Here is a 16,037-nt window from a genome sequence, read left to right on the forward strand (position 1 = left end):
GCTGGTGTCCCTGCAAGAGCCGGTACTGGCAGTAGGGTCTCTGAAAGCCGTCTGTGATGTAGAGGGATTTCTGATAGGTCCGCTTAGGCCTCCAGATCTCACACATCACTGCCTTGCCACCATCACAAGACAGCGCACTACAGTAGAAGCAAGGCTGCAGAACTGCTTATATTATCTACAAAGGTTTTATTGTATAGGTCATGGAAGAAAACAATGGGGTAAAAAATACAGAAGTTTCATTGTAGTATGTGACTATTTTATAAAAGTACTAATTTGTCAGTGTGGCAACCTGAAAATGACAATGACTAAAGTTCTGTATTTTTGTAAATGATGTAATTGTTAACATTTTAGAGCACTGTTTTAAATTAGGGTGTATTGCTCTCTGAACATTTCTTATCCTATCACAACAGACCCAGTGACACATCTGACATAAAGTTACCTCTGTCATGATTATTCCATATACACCAGGGAGACAGTGTGCCAGGGTTCACCCCAGTTCAAAAATTAGGGCTCACGAACATCAAGGGACACATGCAATGAAATGAAAGCATCATTTAGAGACTGATAGGAATTGTAGGTCAGCATTTTATTCATGTGTTGTTTCACTAAGTGATCAGTGATCTTGCAAAGCTGGCAGTGATTTTCACGAATGGCTCTAAGTAGTGGGCATGGGACGTTACACATTAAAATGTGTTAACAAACCGTTTTTGAAAACGGTTGTAACTGTTGACGTTCTTTTCAGCATTCCGCCGAGTGTCTTTGTGTCAGAATAAAAGTAATGTCTTCAGCTGGATTTCAGATCACATGGTGAAAATAGTGATGGTAAATGTCCGAATGTTAAGACTTAACATTCACACACAAACATGCACAATATTCTTGGCAGTTTTGGACTTAACAAGGAGTAAGTGTGAACCTTGCCTTACCTTTACAAGTACTGTTCTTATATTCTATGTTATAGAGCTCTTAAAATAGGAAGTACAGTAATTGGTCTTACAAATCAAACAAAGTGTGATTTTAATTGTGTGGCCAAAATAGTAGACTGTTGTGAAGGAGGCAATCTTGTCTAGCACTTCCTGACGAAGCTTGATGGAGATAAATTTTCACCTTTATGTTTTTCATTCTATCTTTGTAAATGGTTGTAATGTGACTGCATAAACCTAATCTCAGCTGTCGACAGTGCCACATAGTTCCATCAGTGAAGTAGCACTTTGCACCGCAAGATAAGAGAGGAATATTGGGCCCTCTCCAGAGTTTAATTTCAGTCTGACAATTTATTGGTGGTTTATTTGTGCATATTTTTGTGCTGTTCATGTCATATTAAGTAGTTTGTTTTGAGTTTCTCTTGAAAATATGTAAAAGTTATGATAACAAAATAAATTAAAAATGAAATAATTAGGTGTGTGTGTGCGTTTGTCAACTTTACAATTTAGGACATATCTCAGTTTAAAAAATGATTTGGTCCATATCTGATCTTGTTTATTCATGAGGCGTTTAGGGCCTCCCCTTACTGTGAGGAAGTTGGACCTAGGTAGACCTAAGTGGTCAGGACTGAGGTTCTTCCCCCCCACCCCCAGCCTGTACCTTAGCCTAGTGTTATTGCTTAATACAATCGAAAATGTTTGTTTGGCACGTCCAATGATTTATACCTGGTGAACTTCAGTACCAACTTTAAATAAAACATTGTTTGATAAATACGTTTTAAAACGACTTCAATAACAACGTTACCATAGCAACAACATCCGACGCACTAGGCTCTTCTTGGATACACATCCCCAAGCTGCTGCTGCTATTGGATAAATGCTCTAGAGATGTCACTGTGGCAACCGAATCGTGAGGGGTTTGACATACAAACGGAAATCCAGCCCTTGAAATTGTACTGGTCGGTTTGGTGTGGAGTTCATCGGTCCGTGGGCGAGGTTTCTGGAGACTGGACGCAGCCATTGGACTATTTAGAGATCTGTTAAATGAGGAGAAAGACGTCTCTTTTTCGTCGCTACGGAAGCCGAGAGGAGAGTGGCTGGTTGCGCGGCGGCGGTGGGTCTCCACCCGAGAGTATGGCGGCCAGGAATGTATTGCTGTGCGAATAAGAACCGGAGAGCGATGAGAGGAAATCAAAGAGGCTAAACTTGTTATATCAACTCTTGAGATTCATGACCATTAAACGGTATTTATTCGGATAACGCACGCATCTCTTAGGAAAAAACGGGGTCTTTCCAGGTTTCCTCCTAATGTCCTCGCAGGAGCAAGTTTTGTTTTTTTATGATGCTTTACAGTGGCGAGCTAAACTGATGAAAAAGCACAAGTTATTAATTGCCGAGTCGTTTTGTTCTACCCTGATGTATGCGGGGAATTACAGGCGTCTGAACTCAAATCATTATCAATGTCTAGGCTGCCTCGGGGAATTTTTACAATGAAACCCATCTCTGGGCACCAAGTCTTTGTGCTCTGGCTGTTTATTTCTCATAGCTAAGCAGTGGTAAGCGAGGTAGCCATAGTCTGTTCATTCCCGTAAGAATGGGGTGCAGTCTGTAGCCTGATTGCCAGTGTTTTTACGGCGATTTATGTTTTAATTTTTCAATGCCGAATGGTAAGTGGTAGTGTCCGACAGTATTTTTGTTTTATCCGTTAAAACACGGGAGCGATGCGCGAGTACAAAGTGGTGGTCCTCGGAAGCGGTGGGGTCGGGAAATCCGCCCTTACGGTGCAGTTTGTCACCGGGACGTTCATTGAAAAGTACGACCCTACAATAGAGGATTTTTACCGTAAAGAAATCGAGGTGGATTCCTCGCCCTCGGTTCTAGAGATTCTGGACACCGCTGGTACGGAGCAGTTTGCGTCCATGCGGGATCTCTACATCAAGAACGGCCAAGGCTTCATTCTGGTGTACAGTCTCGTCAACCAACAGAGTTTCCAAGACATCAAACCGATGAGGGATCAGATCATCAGAGTTAAAAGGTGAGTGGGATTGAAAGGGGATCACTTGTTCATATATGAAACGGCTTGACATAATGGATAGCCAATGCAGTGAGCTACTCTGTTGCAGATGGTCTGCCATCTGATCGTGGTGGCCAGCGATTGCTTCATCTAATGTAGCCAAACCACTCATGCAGAAGAACAGTATTTCATAACAGATTGATGTTTCTTTTTGGAAGTGGTTAAAGAAGACATCTCATTGATGCTACTCCTGCCTCTGGTCTGTGATGATGCACTCAAATCTACCAAGTTGGCTATGTTGCATACAATCTAATGAAAAATACAGCTCAGGCCCTCTAGACATGTTGGAAAAACAGAATGTTGACTGTACTTATATTTTCACCAGCTAGTGCTGGTGTGGTGATGATAATATAAGTATTGATTGAAACTTGTTACGCAGTCCACAGAGCTACGGCCCTCACCTGTTGGAGCCCAAGTACCCTAGAAGGCATAAGAGTTACAGGTCTGCTTAGGTGTGTGTGTGTGTGTGGTCCAGCATGCAGTTTTGACAGTTACCTACTGTGTCATCAAGGCTTTTTGCATTCATATAGTCTGGTAACACCATCACGCCGTGGACAGTTTAATCTGGGCCCAAACCATATGTTGCCCTTTGTGTATGACCCCACCAAAATACTCCTGTCTGTCAGAACATGTTTGGCTGACTGGGCTCTTTTCTCTTCTGCTCTTCTATTAGAGTGTTCTGTGTGTGTGTGTGTGTGTGTGTGTGTGTGTGTGTGTGTGTGTGTGTGTGTGTGTGTGTGTGTGTGTGTGTGTGTGTGTGTGTGTGTGTGTGTGTGTGTGTGTGTGTGTGTGTGTGTGTGTGTGTGGAGCTCTGGTTTGATGAGCTGTCCACCGTAGTTGTGTACTGCAGCCCCCCTGAGAGACCCAAGCAAGGCACCCAGAACTCAGTGCACTCAGAACCCTGCAGAAGGAGGGACGCTTTTGGCAACACATCCCGGAATAGGGCTAAAGCTGTACAGGGTTAGGAGTGGCTAAATTTGGAGGAGGGGTAGGGTTTAAAAAAAAAAAAAAAAAAAAGCCCACAGAAAGGCCAGTCCCTGCAGAGAGAGAGTGATGTTTTTAATTAAAAAATGAGCACAAGCTATTTGGAAAGAACAAACAAGAATCATCTGTGGCGTGTTGCTTCACTAGTGTTGAGTGGATACTGCTTGCATGAGGTCACACTTTTGTAAGATGACAGGAAGCATTCTACCTTGTGATGCCTGTGACACCATTTTGGTACTCATAGAGCGACTTGACACGTGTAAAATGATCTGTCTTCTAAGTCGTGAGGGACCTGTCTGCTTGAGTCAGAAGGGAAATGCCTCTCCCCGCCATAGTAAATAAGTATTAAGAAGATACACACAAAATCCTGTCTGGTAGCACTGAAGGCCGTTCAACAGATTTATTCAGCAGCACGGAGAGGGGTTCATACGCCAAGGTGTCGGTGTGGTGAGCTGGACTGGCTTTAGTGGGCTCAGCCTTTGTCATTATCCCCTACACATCAGCCGGCGGTGTTACCCCTGAGTGTACATCCCCCGTATGATCCAGGCTAGACTTTGTATTTATTAATCATAAAATAGAATTTGGCGAGTCACCATGTTAAGCAGGATAGTCTTACTGAGGGGGCATCGTGTTATAATAGACTTGTCTTGTGGTTGTCACGCCCAGCCTCGTGTCACCAAACACCGGATGGACTGACGGAGGTTCTCGCTCGTCATTCTCAATTCGTGGTGTTGCTCCAGGTTACTGTGTTGTGGTTGGTTTTGTGCTCCGCTGTTGTTTTATGTGGGGGGTTAGCATAGTTTACTTTGAACCGCTGTTCTCTTTTCCCAACAAAAGCGCATACCTCAACCTCACATTCTTACCTTGGGCTTTTGTGTACTGTAAGCAGGCTGTTGCATTGGTTTTGTTTAGCAAGCACAGGCATTCCTGCTGTGCTGTGTGCCTCCTTTATGTAGAGGCCCTCTGCAGTTTTACTGCCCGTTGTTCTGTGGGTGGCAGTAATGGCGGGAAGACAAAGGAAAGAAATGGAAGTGGTTAACTCATTCAATAAATTCTGCTGAAAGACTGAGGGCCTCTTTCCCATTACTGACGCTGCAGGTCTCCTGCCATCTCCACAGGGGTGCACGTCCGCGCCACCCCCCTCTCATCCTCAGAGCCGCATACCAGCTAGGGCCAGACAATCCAGGTTGAAGCTGCCCATAAGCCAGCCAACTGCACTACACACATCAGTGTTTGCCCTCTCCATATGTGCTGACTTATGAGTTTCTCCTTTAACTCGCCCCTTCAACACACAACAATGTTCTTGTGTTCTGGACTTCATTAACCTCCATCATGAATGTGAGATGAGTATTTTTGTCGACTTTGTCCAAAATGTCTGTCTATACCTCAGCTCAGTTTTCCTAGTTTTCTTTAGTTGTTATCTACAGGTATCTACTATCTCTACTCTAGTGCTGAGCCATACGTGATGCTCATAGCAGACCATTCAGAGATGGTAGATGCCTCCTCATACCACTCTGGTATTCCTAGTCTCAGTTTGATCTTCATAGAAAGAGAATTGTTTTGGTGAGAAAAGTGTGAAGTGAGCTCAGGGGTGGGGGGTAACTGCAGTATTGAGCTGAGAAGGTGAAGGAAAAACCCACTGAGGCTCATACTTCAGGGCAGACTTCAAACTTACACCACTGACAAATAAATCATCTGGAAAAGCTAATTTAAACTGTCTCCCAGTGAAAGGCTGAAAGATTAGCCTACAGTATCTTTGGATTGGGTAATTGGCTAGGTAATTTGTGTGGCACGCGCCAACAGGCTTAAGACCGTCAGCTTTGCCGTGTTCTTCACAAGTTTGTGAAGGATTCAGCCCTCTGGAGTCCATTAGCAAGGCTTGGCACAAAAGATGCTCCACCTCTATATTCGAAGATTCAGACAGATTACATTCATTTGCTATTACATGGACATCTTGCATAGTAGTTGCTCTATTGAATCACCAAGCCACTGTGTACACATCAGATGAGAGCAGTGAGAGATAATCAATCACATCGCATAGTATTGACAAGGGCCAAGGACAGGGGTCCATGCCTGCACATTTCTTGGGGTAATTATCCTTGTCTGCCATGGTATTTGCTCCACTACCTCAACAATGAATCTTCAGGATGTGGTTGTTGCAGTTCCACAAATTATCGTTTATCCTCAAAGTTTACAAATGGATGTCAAACTGTATGTGTAGAAACCAGAATAGATATTGACTGCTCTAGTATTAGTCTGTTGTAATGTTGTGTGGCTGCATATCTTAGAGTTGCATACATAAACCGTATCACGGTGCATGGCAATGGTATGTGACACAGCTCAAGTCAAAGCAGTATTCCCAATGGCATTGCCCTCTGTAGGAGGTCGCAATAGGATGTCAGAAGTCAGTGTTGGGAAGGAAGAAGTCACTGCCTGGGCTTGTTTGTTTGCAGGCTGGGAACATGTAATGTGAACGGGACCCTGTGTTTACTCAGTAAATGTTAAGTTTGAGGGGGAGGTGGGGGTTCAGGCTGTTGGGTTCATACATCTGCTCACTCACTCCGGTACTCACACCATCTGTGAAGCGTTTTACAAACATGCTAAATTGGTGGTTGTTTCCAACAGTAGTGTTTAGGGCTGACATTTAGAGTTTAGCAGTGTTTGTTCCTTGGGCTGTGCTCATTAGGGTACCGCTACTTCTGTTGCCTGTCTTAAAACTATAGCCTATTACTTCTGTCGACACACGCATACAAACACAACAAACTTCTTAACTCGAGACATGTCTTTCTAGGATGCAGTAGCACATACATGTTGCATGATAAGTGAATTGTGTGATTAGTGAAGACCTATAGTACAATAAATGCAAAACCCGCAACCTAATAAGGTCAGGCAATCTGGGTTCAGGCCCTCCTGTTGAGTCTAGGCTTTAGCCTAGAACCTTTTCAAATCTGACCCAGATTTCGGCTTGATGTTTCTGTCTCACAGGTTCTCCAGACCTCATCTGCAGTATAACTAAGTTTCATGCCAAACACCACATCTGTACACACACCAGCCTTACCGCACACACACACACACACACAAACACCTTATTGATGAACTTTGCCTGTGGTGACAGCCTGTGGCTTCTGCAGCTGTCGCTTCTGCTGGCTACACCACCTCTCCCTCCCCTTCCGCAGCCAGAGAGGCCATCCAACGGGTCAAAGGCACCGGCGTGTGTCACACTAGTCCCGTAGCCCCTGTCACGCTGCATCAGCGTCCGGCCGTGCAGCGTCACGGCTCGTTATTAGCGGAGCTGATGGGTGCGGATGATGAACTGGCGCTGCCAGTGGGCCGCCGCGGGGCTCATCGGCCCAGAGCTCAGGCACCGTTAGCGTGCTGCAGGTGATGGCTCCCGACAGCCGGCTCTGGACGTGACGACTGCAGAGCGAGGGAATCGGAGGGAGAGCCATTACTGATGAAACACTGGAGAAAGCCGCCTTATTACTTTCTGCGTTTAATCCCATTGGGGATATTAGAGCTGCTTCCCGCGATCGTTCTCTGTGATGAAGAATGGATGTGTGATTCTCAGCTTTGCTTATTTAATCCCTCAAGTGCACGCTCCATGTGTGTCATTATTAGCACACTGTACTCTCCTCAATAGACAGAATGGACTATGTCATATACAAGTGCCTTCGTTCAAATGAAAAATACATCAGTGGATTTCATATTGAAATAGCCATATAATGCACTAAATATTTCCTCTAAAACATTCACATTCCTCATCTAGATTTTTATATCCTTCATAAGTACACAAAACGCATCAAATATGTAGTAGTCAGTAGGCCTAGTTGATGCATCAGTTTGGTCAAAACCTGCTTTGGTTTGTGCTCTGTTCTGAAGAGCACACAGAGTTAGCATGTTATACACAAGGACTCCTGGAAGCAACCACTCCGGGAACTGAAAAAGGCGTCTGTCTTTCCCAACTTAACTTCAGCATGACCGTTCAAAGGTGTAGAGCAGTGATTGTGCCGTTTGTGAACAGATCTGATGAAAGCAATGACAAATAATTACAGTGCCAGAACTAGGATGTCAGTGTGCAGTGGTACTGCTCAAAGGGCGATAATTGAAATGATTGCATGGAACGTGTGACAAACCTATTTAATATCTGAACAGAATTCATAAAACTCTTTCTTTGTTAAAAATGGCAAGTCTACAGAGGCACATCATTGTAAGAAAAGCAAAGGGCACACTCCAACTTCGTCTTGCAAATTGTCACGAAAAGCCTCCCAAGTAAACCATAAGATGACATTTACCTTCTTGTTTTTCTGTCTCTTTTTTTTTTAAATGTCCATTTTTTTACACTTGAAGCATTATTGCTTTGCAAAGGTTACACTGACTTAATAGCAAATGTGTGTGTGATCTTTGATCCAAACAGACTCAGCCAGCTTCTCAACTCTCTGTCCAGTCTGAGAATAGTATCTGAGGGTTCACAGGAAACACCATGGAGGAAGTGGTTTCCTCCAGCAGCCCTGACACCGCAGATAGAGAATATAGGGACATTGTTGAGATACAGAGGGGAAGAAGGAGGTTATGTGTCAGCTGTTGTCTGCTTTTATCATTCGGCCATCCCAGCATCACCCAGTAGGCTCCTGTTGGCGTGCTTCATCATGCGATGACGCAGCAGCCCTCGTACAGTAAGCCTCTTTGCTCAGCTAGTTAGGGGCCAGACTCAAGCAACCGGCTAAAGCTCTTGCCGTACAGCTCCAAAGCAGATGGCCAGATTTCCCACCCCAGCAAAATGCAGTGATTACTGGCGTAGATAAAGCCATTCAGTATTTGATTTTTGTGGAGGTTTGGGCAGATTTATGTGGTCTGACATAGTCATGTCCTCAGACCACTTCCAAAGTGCTGTAGAGGCATCCTGGCACTAGCCAAGCGGAGAGGGTATTTGACATACCTCCAAGAGTCGATTCTTAATCACCTGAAAAGCTATAGCATATATCACATCGGTGTAGAAGGCTAGTGTGAAGCATTACACTTAAAGCTACACGATGCAAGGCCTGGCAATTAAGCGTTGTGCTAACCAGATGTTTGGGAAAGAATCTCTCAGCTCCCTCCCTCCACTTCCTTTCCTTTCAAGGCCAAGGCTCATTGTGCAACATAAGAGAATATCTCCATCACGCTATTGTCAGTGGCGTTCATTAAAATGGCCTTTGGGCCCATGTATCCACAATAACGTTCTTTTAAGCATATTTGAAAAAACATGCCTTCAGCAGCGCGAGACCCAATGTATTCTAGCTGTCCGCACAGCCTTGGCTGCAGTGCTCTAAATCCTGCTGTCTGGCCATGCAGGTTGTGTGTGTGTGGTGTGTGTGGTGTGTGTGGTGTGTGTGTGTGTGTGGTGTGTGTGGTGTGTGTGTGTGTGGTGTGTGTGTGTGTGTGTGTGTGTGTGTGTGTGTGTGTGTGTGTGTGTGTGTGTGGCTCCCTCCCACAGTCTGGACCTAGTGCTAGCATCAGGGGCCAGCAGCTCCCACCTCCCCTCAGCTATATCAGTTAATGCGTCATACATTATATATAAGGTGTGTCTGGGAGAGGTGCTGTGGGTATTTGCAGGGAGAGTGCTTCAATGTAGGCAGTGTGTGTGTGTGTGTGTGTGTGTGTGTGGATGAGAGTATCGGTGTGAGTGGGTTTTTCTTCGCCAATTTATGTGTGGGTGAATAGTTAGAGGCGGGGTGTCAGTGGCAGTGTCTGCAGAGTGAGTGGATTGGGGAGGTGAGGGGGGGGGGGGGGTAGAGAGGAGGGAGGGGGGGTGTCAAGTGTAAAACTGTGGATTTGAAAGCTCTTCAGTGGGCACTGGGGGCTTTGTGAAGGGGGGGGGGGGGGAGAAAAAGGGTGGACTGGGGTCTGTTGTGAAACTGGCCTCAGAACCTGCCTACTCCCGCCGAGCCCAACACTTTCCGTGCGAAAGCCTCCCAGCGCGGACTGCTGTCTGTGGCAGCCGTCCTCACACACCTCCCCGAGATTGCAGGTTTCCCTCCTCTGTTATTACGGCTATTTTTAGAGCCTCTCCTCCAATGGCGCCAGATTGCAGTGCTCTGCGTTTCGGGCGGTGCGCTCCCATGTTCCAGGGCCCCACAGCGCTCCGCTCCACTCCGCTGCGGAGGGAGGACGCTCCAGCCACCTGGCATCTCCCACCACTCGGCTATTATTGTCTGCCCGTGTGGTGGACCACTGGGCGGTGGGGATACATTTTTTTTATTTTCCCAGGTCCTCGGGGCGAAGCGATGTTTAGCCGTCCTTCAGCAAATCCACGGTTCAGATCTCCATCCATCACTGACAGTGAAAGCAAGTGCTTTCCATTTAGTCTTTACAGTAGAAAAAAAAAAAAAAAGAAAGTTCTTTCTTTCTCGGGAACAGAGAGGCAGACAGCCGTGACGGTGGCACCAGGGAGAGGAGCAGAGTTACAATCTCATCAGCGCTCCAGAAATCCTTTCGTTATATCCGAGCTCAGACGGTAAAGACCCAGCTCCAGAGCCTGACGGGGGGCACAGCCCTGCCATTAGATGCTCTCCGCTCTGCACACTCACACTCTCTCGCAGATACACACACATATACATATACACACACACTCACACTCTCTCGCAGACTGTTTTCGGGGGTGAAATACGTTGTTACTCTGGGGTAGGTCCTTCTGTGCGGCCCTGAAACTGCCGGGTGGCACTTATTGGTTAAACATGACAAGGGTAGCCTATAATCTGCAGTCATGTGATGGTATTAACCCACTCAGAGACAGGCGTGTGTATTGGGGAGTCACTCACAGAGGTGTTCATCACATCACTATTCCACCATTCTGTTCAGAATAGACCACCACAGCCTGCGGTGGGGGAGCGTGTCGGTCTCATAACCCAAAATGCAAGGCGTTTCCCAGCGTGCGTCTGAACGGGCCGTCGCCACAGAGTATGGTCTGAACCCCCTCCTGTCTTCATACCACCACTGTGTAATTTGGGTTTCCTTAAAAACAGAAAAAGACAGCAGAAGACTGTGGTGCACACTGTTCCTGCACCCTCATGCCTGCAGTGAAACGGCACTGTGTACAGTATGGGCCTGATGAACCCACAGTACTGCTTAGTTTGGTGTTCTTTTTCTGTCTCGTGTAAGCACGACATGCTTGATCAGCGCCGTTACCATGGTGTTTATGATATGCTGTGGGGTTATGCTTGCATTTATGACTGGAGGATCGGTATCACAAAGAAGAAAATCATTTCAGAATCAGAAACTGAATTCAGTGTACTATTTGGCTCTTTAGACATTAGAATGTATTGATTCTCTTGCGTTATGGATTGATTTTCCAGTTGTAGGTTATGTTCATAGAACACCAGAGCAATTTTCATACTGTCAGCGCACCTGTCAAGACCCCTCTGCTGCGGTTGTCAGTCAGTGTTACCAAGTGGTTATTCTTAGCCAAGGCCTATAGCAGCAAGGCAGTGCTTTACAATCCTTGGTGGAAATTGAAAAGCCAGTGAGAAGTGACGAGTGCAAACCCTTATTCTTAGACTATTTCTACTTTCTCTTTTCTGTCTACAGTTGCTGTTGGCCGTCAGGTGCCAGGTGCTAGCAGTGGTCATTGACTCCCCACACAAGTTACTCTGATGTTTTCTTTCTCTCTCTCTCTCTCTCTCTGTCCCTCCCCGCCTCTCTTCATTCGCATCTCATCCTCTCTTTGTTAGGGCCATCAGTTAGCTGTATCTGTTTTGCTCTTTTCTAACGGTTAATAATTTAATGGCATGAATATTTCATGCTTGAAAAGGCTAACCTCGTGAAATGGTAATGGTTGGTGCCCAGAGGTGGTTGAGAGGATAATTCTCTTGTGATGCTGTCAATAACATGCAAAGCAGAACTCCCTCCATCTCTTGCTGTGGCCCAGACATTGTTTCGCCCTGTATGAGAGATGGTCAGTCACTGTTTTAGTGCACTAGTATTGACCTTATGCTGTCATTAAAGTGTCCTATATCCAGAAAATACTGTGTTGGCACAGGAAAGCTATCACAAAAGGGGAATAAAAGTAAGCTGTTGTTAAAGGTGCACTCTAAATCATGTTATCTTTGGATGGAGATAGTGGGTGTGCTACTGCTTTAACGTTTTACCCAACACTGTTCATGGATTTGTTAGTGTGGCGTTACTAATCTGACAAGTGAGAAAGCCAGGCAGAGACAGTCATGTGTCCTTTAATGATACACTGTTTGGGAGGCGGTTCGGAAACAACTGGTATCGATATATTTGACAGCACTGTGTTCCTCTGTGTGGTGCTGCACATCGAATACAGAAATGGTAGGTGTTCACAAAATCCTACTAGTGCAACAACGAAGTCATCTTCAGAGTGTACAGGAATAGTTCCCCTATGACCTGAAGGAGGTGTGGGCTCATATGTAATATGCTCTGTTTTAGACTGGTTGCTCCTACACATTGCAACCACAGTTCGCACATCCTACACAGTCTTCTGAGGTTGTAGACAGTTTCCACGTTACATAACATGATTCGGAGAGGAAGGACAACTGATGTAACACACAGTTTGGGGCATTCTCACAAGGGATGCCATCCTCTTCACCATGCCTCGGAGTTCAAAGCGCTGTGAATTAAGGCTTTCTCCTCTCCTTAGGGACTGTTGCACCCTAACGCCCACTTCCTGCTAAAGAGGAGGCTATAGACTGCAGCCACCATTATGTCTTTATCATCAAGGCAGAGTTCTAAGAGCTCCTATAATTTCATTTTATTCAGTTTAGATTCTGTATTTGTACATGTATTGTCAATGTCTGTTAATGTTACAGCTCCTGGTTAGTGCTTTTTAGGGAGGTGCGCTAACAAGATGGGAACAAATGATATAATAATTAGCTGATTCTTGGTGAAGGTTTTTGAACAAAATGAAATGTTGAAATGAAAATGAAATGTTGAAATGAAAATGAAATGAAATGAAAAAACATATAAAGCTGAAGGTTTGTTTTATTCTTGGCAGGTATGAGAAGGTTCCAGTGATCCTGGTGGGGAATAAGGTGGACCTGGAGAGCGAGCGGGAGGTGTCGGCGGGCGAGGGGCAGGCCCTGGCAGAGGAGTGGGGCTGCCCCTTCATGGAGACCTCAGCCAAAAGCAAAACCATGGTAGATGAACTGTTCGCCGAGATTGTGCGACAGATGGACTACGCAGCCCAGCCGGATAAGGACGACCCTTGCTGCTCCTCTTGCAATATACAATAGCCCCAGAGCCAGCGAGGACATAGTAGGAATCTCCGGACAGGATGAAGAAGGAAAATAATCACTCACTTGAGTGGTGAACTGCAAAGGATGTTCTCTTTTTTTTTGGTGCATAAAAATCCCTCATAAAGTAATTCAAATGAAAATGGTTATGTTTATTGAAAAAAAGAGACATCTTTGTTAGCCATAAGACCTGAGGAACTGGACAAAAAAAAAAAGCACTCGCCTTATGTCATCCTGTTTTCTATGGTCGAGGAAATTGAGATTTCAGTGCAGGATTTTCAAACTGGTTTTTAAGAAGCTTTTTTTATGTTCCGCTGTGGTATGATTTGGTAATATTTCATTGAAACGGGTTTCATTTCTCGTATGGATGTGTGGGTGTGTGAGAGCGTGTGTGCATTTTGTTGACATGACCCAGTTTTTCAGTGCACATTTTAGTTTATTTTTTGCTTGAAAAAAAACCTTAAGTCACCAAGGCACCGCGGCCGCCATCTACTGCACAGCCCCCAAGAGAAGAGATTATCCCCCTTGATCATCTTGTTTTAAACATTGATGGGTAATTGATTTATGTGCTCGGTTTCTCTCCGCAGAACTAAAGAAACCGTACCTCCAGTTGAGAGGATGTTTAGTACTCATCACTGTCACAACCAAAGAGGCGACTTGAAAGCGCCTCAGTTCTTTCTTGTCGTTTTGTTTCTTCCTCTTTTTTTTTCTTTCCTTTATTTGTTCTGAGAAAAAGGAGGGTGGAAGCCCATCTCTGTCCTTGAACATCAGTACAATGATGTCTTTACCATCAGTTTTTTTTTTTTTTTTTTTTGAGATCTTTTAAGAAAGTGCACAGGTTTATCTCTGCTTCCACTGAGGGTGACTCCACACAGTGGAATAAGGACTTCATTTCCCAGTGACTCATTGGAACTGGACTCAGTCTGGAGTGAGGAAACTTGAGTTTTCAGGAATGGAGGACATTTTCTCATAAGGTGCCATCAATTGTTCTACTAGCCACTTCTGTCATGTTCTCTGATTGGGTATCAAGATACTTTGAGGTGCTGAGAGCTTGTTAGCTTCTCACTCATCTTTATGTATTCCGAGTATTCATTAAAAAAAAATAGTAATAATAGTGTTATAATAATGACAATGCTAATAACAACGGTAATTAACTGTAGTGTAAATAATTTTGTATGGAAGGTGCCAGCTCCTCTTGAGACACAGACGTTTAACACTCATGTATGCATGGCTAGTAAAACAAACAAAAAAGAACTTGATCATTTTGAGATTTATTTTTTCAGGAGGTCGAAATGCGCCAGCCAAACACTCACACGTCTGGACCCGGGACACTGGTTTGCTCCATACGTCTGTGATAACCAGAGGGAGGGCAGTGTTCCCTCTGTCCATTCTCATTGTTGATTTTCTGTTCTATTTTTTTATGTATCTACTTTCTCTCCCTCCCTTAATGAATGGTGACACAGTTTCATTTGGCATCTGAACAATAAAGTGTGTTCAACACGACTCTGCAGGTCTCCCTTGCATTTTCTCTGGTGATGTTGCTCGAAAGAGGACAGACTTGACCTATTTTAGTGCAGGCAGAACAGTTTTGCTTTTCTCAGGACAATTCTGCCCCCGTGAATTTCTGAGCAGCGTGTTTAATTTTGCATCAGAAACCAAAAGCGGATGATTAGCCTTTCCCTGCTCATATGATCAAAAGTGCCGGATCTCTCTCTCCTGTTTACGGGCAGGGGCAGGTGGCTACATATAGGGCAGGATGTAAGTGTGGGTCGGATGCCTGTGTTGCTCAAGTAATGGCACCAGTGGAGCTTTAGTTGACTGCAGCCATGGATACTGATATTGCCAATTAGTATCCCAGCCCCTAACAGCCTGGGGGAAGGTGCTGGGAGAGACTCATAACGCTGTCAAAGGCAGACAGCTGGGCAAACAGAAAACACTAACCTCACTCTGGGGTGCTGTTAATAACCATTTGTGCAATGTGGAGCAAACATCTGCGTGTGTGCGCCAGTCCTGCAATTTGAGACATACACTTCTTTTTTAATAACCCTGTCCTCTTTTGTATATGGTTGTGTGCACTCCTGTTGCAGTTCATATCAGTTCATGGCCATGTAGCATTATGTATCCCCACCCATCATCCATATAGGGTATGGCTAATGTCCCAGTTTTACTCCCCCATGCTTGATCCTAGCCGACAGTGATGGGCTCAGCTCATCCTCTGCCACCAGGCCCTCCTCCATCCCTCCCCCCTCCTCCACTCGCAGCCCCAGCTTGGAGCCTTTGGTCGGGTTCCATCTCAGCCGCAGGGGGCCTGCTGGAGCGGCTCCAGAGCCGTATGCCCACACAGGGCCAGCAGCCAGCAGGCCAGGATTAGGGCCTGCTCAGCACCCACAATCCAGTGGGACAGCCTCGGAAGATAATGGAATTAGACAATTAGCTAAATACTATTGAGATTGCTAGCACTTTCACCGATAAATTGTCTCAGCTTCTTTTCATCGGTACTTACAGAGGACACTGCCGCATTGTTGGTCTGATTAGCAACTTCAGTGGGTTGGGGCGTCACTGGAAATGAGACAGTCCTCTCAGAGAGAATGTAATGGAAGGGCAGGAGGATAAGGTCTATTCGCTGATCTGAATCAAAGCTGAAAATGACTCATGTTTTTATAGTCCGTCTATTTCTGGGCCACGCTAATTTAAAACGAATCCTTCATCCCGGAGAGGGTTGGGAGCCGAGTGTTGGATGTAACAATGAGACACTTGAAAGGAATGATAAAAAGTTTTGATCCCCGGCGGATCGGCTCTCTCCCATGCCTTGCTCGTGCCTCACCGTTTAAT

General features: G+C 45.3%; 1 protein-coding gene across 1 annotated transcript; it reads left to right on the forward strand.

Annotated features, from left to right (window-relative positions):
• Positions 1 to 1,626: 1,626 nt before the first annotated feature.
• LOC105907999 (ras-related protein Rap-2a) lies at positions 1,627 to 14,708 on the forward strand. The gene is made up of 2 exons (XM_012836427.3): positions 1,627 to 2,955; positions 12,968 to 14,708. The coding sequence occupies exons 1-2, from the start codon at positions 2,642 to 2,644 to the stop codon at positions 13,203 to 13,205; spliced, it is 552 nt and encodes a 183-aa protein (XP_012691881.1). The 5' UTR covers positions 1,627 to 2,641; the 3' UTR covers positions 13,206 to 14,708.
• Positions 14,709 to 16,037: the final 1,329 nt, after the last annotated feature.

The sequence above is a fragment of the Clupea harengus genome, chromosome 2, assembly GCF_900700415.2.
Source record: "Clupea harengus chromosome 2, Ch_v2.0.2, whole genome shotgun sequence".
Lineage (NCBI taxonomy): Eukaryota > Metazoa > Chordata > Actinopteri > Clupeiformes > Clupeidae > Clupea > Clupea harengus.